The sequence below is a fragment of the Limulus polyphemus genome, unplaced genomic scaffold, assembly GCF_000517525.1.
Source record: "Limulus polyphemus unplaced genomic scaffold, Limulus_polyphemus-2.1.2 Scaffold844, whole genome shotgun sequence".
NCBI lineage: Eukaryota > Metazoa > Arthropoda > Merostomata > Xiphosura > Limulidae > Limulus > Limulus polyphemus.
In genome coordinates, this window is record NW_013666454.1 from 308,227 (window position 1) to 310,420 (window position 2,194).

At 36.4% G+C, this 2,194-nt stretch overlaps 1 protein-coding gene across 1 annotated transcript; it reads left to right on the forward strand.

Annotated features, from left to right (window-relative positions):
• Positions 1-116: 116 nt before the first annotated feature.
• LOC111086095 (bifunctional endo-1,4-beta-xylanase XylA-like) lies at positions 117-1,824 on the forward strand. The gene is made up of 2 exons (XM_022387629.1): positions 117-122; positions 1,042-1,824. The coding sequence occupies exons 1-2, from the start codon at positions 117-119 to the stop codon at positions 1,822-1,824; spliced, it is 789 nt and encodes a 262-aa protein (XP_022243337.1).
• The last annotated feature ends 370 nt before the right edge of the window (positions 1,825-2,194 follow it).

Consider the following 2,194-nt stretch of genomic DNA (forward strand, 5'->3'; position numbering starts at 1 on the left):
TAGAGCACAGATAGCCCATTGTGTAGCTTTCTGCTTAACTTCAAACAAACAAAAAAACCAAAATTGTGATAGTAACCAGCTAAAATATATTTATTGAATAATATAGAGGATTAGACATGAAGGTTGTTGTTTTTTTAGGGCAAAGTTACACAATGGGCTATGTGCACTCTGTCCAGCGCAGGAATTGAACCTCGGATTTTTGCTTTGCAAGTCTGTAAACTTAATGCTGACTCGGGGGGACAGACAGGAAAGAGTCATATACGTAGTTTGAAACAAAAACGTTACTGTTACAAAGTTAAAAGAGGTGATTGGGAGAGAACTCCCCGAAAAATTTGAGGCTGCAGTAATGACAACTTGTAAGATAGGAGAAAAACTTTGAATTCCAGGAAAATTGGATAGCATAAAATTAATACTCGTATTGTGAAGAGTATTACGAATCACAAAACAGGGACATAAATATCAGGGAAATTTCATAAAGACAAGTTTAATCTTCCTGGGAATGTATCCATAAGTTCTTAAAAACATGGCAGTTGATGATTTATATATATGTTACATATTTATTTTTATTCTCATCAAAGGTAAAATTCAAAAGAGAATCTGTGACGTAGAGGCCTAATGCTTTCTTTTGATTGGCTGTACACTCTGCTGTGAAATGTAGTTTCACTTATCCAAGGTTCATCAGCACATATTATAAAAGGCCTAACTGTATTTCTTTGGTTTGTCAGCCCAAGCTGTGCTGATGAGCCTTGAAAAGGCAGTCCACAGAAGAGGGCACGGCCAATCAAAAGAAAGCATTAGGCCTCTACGTCACAGATTCTTATTCAAATTAACAGAGATTGTGTGTTAGAAAACAGACTATAGGGTGAGGTGTTTTTCTCCTTCAAGAGTAAGAAATATTTTTGAAATTGATGGTATTATGAAGAGGGAGCAGAACCACAACGTCCTGGTTGACCATACAAACCAGTGAACGACACTTAATTCTTTAGCTTTGACTCTCAGCAGAGTAATGATCAAAAATATACCAGCTTTCACTCTCAACAGAATAATGATCCAAAACATGCTAACTTTGACTCTCAGCAGAATAATGATCCAAAATATACCAGCTTTGACTCTCAGCAGAGTAATGATAAAAAATATACCAGCTTTCACTCTCAGCAGAATAATTATCCAAAACATGCTAACTTTGACTCTCAGCAGAATAATAATCCAAAATATACTAGCTTAGACTCTCAGCAAGATAATGATCCAAAATATGCTAACTTTGACTCTAAGCAGAATAATGATCCGAAACATGCTAACTTTGATTATAAGCAGAATAATGATCCAAAATATACCAGCTTTGACTCTCAGCAGGATAATGATCCAAAATATACTAGCTTTGACTCTCAGCAGTATAATGATCCAAAACATGTTAACTTTGACTCTCAGCAGAATAATGATCCAAAATATACTAGCTTTGACTCTCAGCAGGATAATGATCCAAAATATGCTAACTTTGACTCTCAGCAGAATAATGATCCAAAACATACTAGCTTTGACTCTCAGCAGGATAATGATCCAAAATATATTAGCTTTGACTCTCAGCAGGATAGTGATCCTAAATATACTAGCTTTGACTCTCAGCAGGATAATGATCCAAAATATATTAGCTTTGACTCTCAGCAGGATAATGATTCAAAACATGCTAACTTTGACTCTCAGCAGAATAATGATCCAAAATATACTAAATTTGACTCTCAGCAGGATAATGATCCAAAACATGCTAACTTTGACTCTCAGCAGAATAATGATCCAAAATATACTAGCTTTGACTCAGCAGGATAATGATCCAAAACATACAAGCTTTGACTCTCAGCAGAGTAATGATCTAAAACATGATTTGACTTTCAGCAGTTAGTGATCCAAAACATACTAACTTTGACTCCCATAAAATAATGATAATGAGCATAAAATACTCAGGCTCCGCTGCAGGGTCAAAGGCTCCCTCATGATTCACAGAAGCCCCAGAATATTGATTAAGCTCCTCCACTATCCCCAAGTATTTCTATAACTACCCCTAGAAAAAAAACTGTTAGGAAACCCACTCCAGGTATGCTTGTGCGTCAAGTTTGGTCCCGCTAACTAGTATTGGAGGCATAAATACAGTTTCAAAAATGGCACCCCCAGGATCTTCAGGGGGTCCAAAAGCACAAAC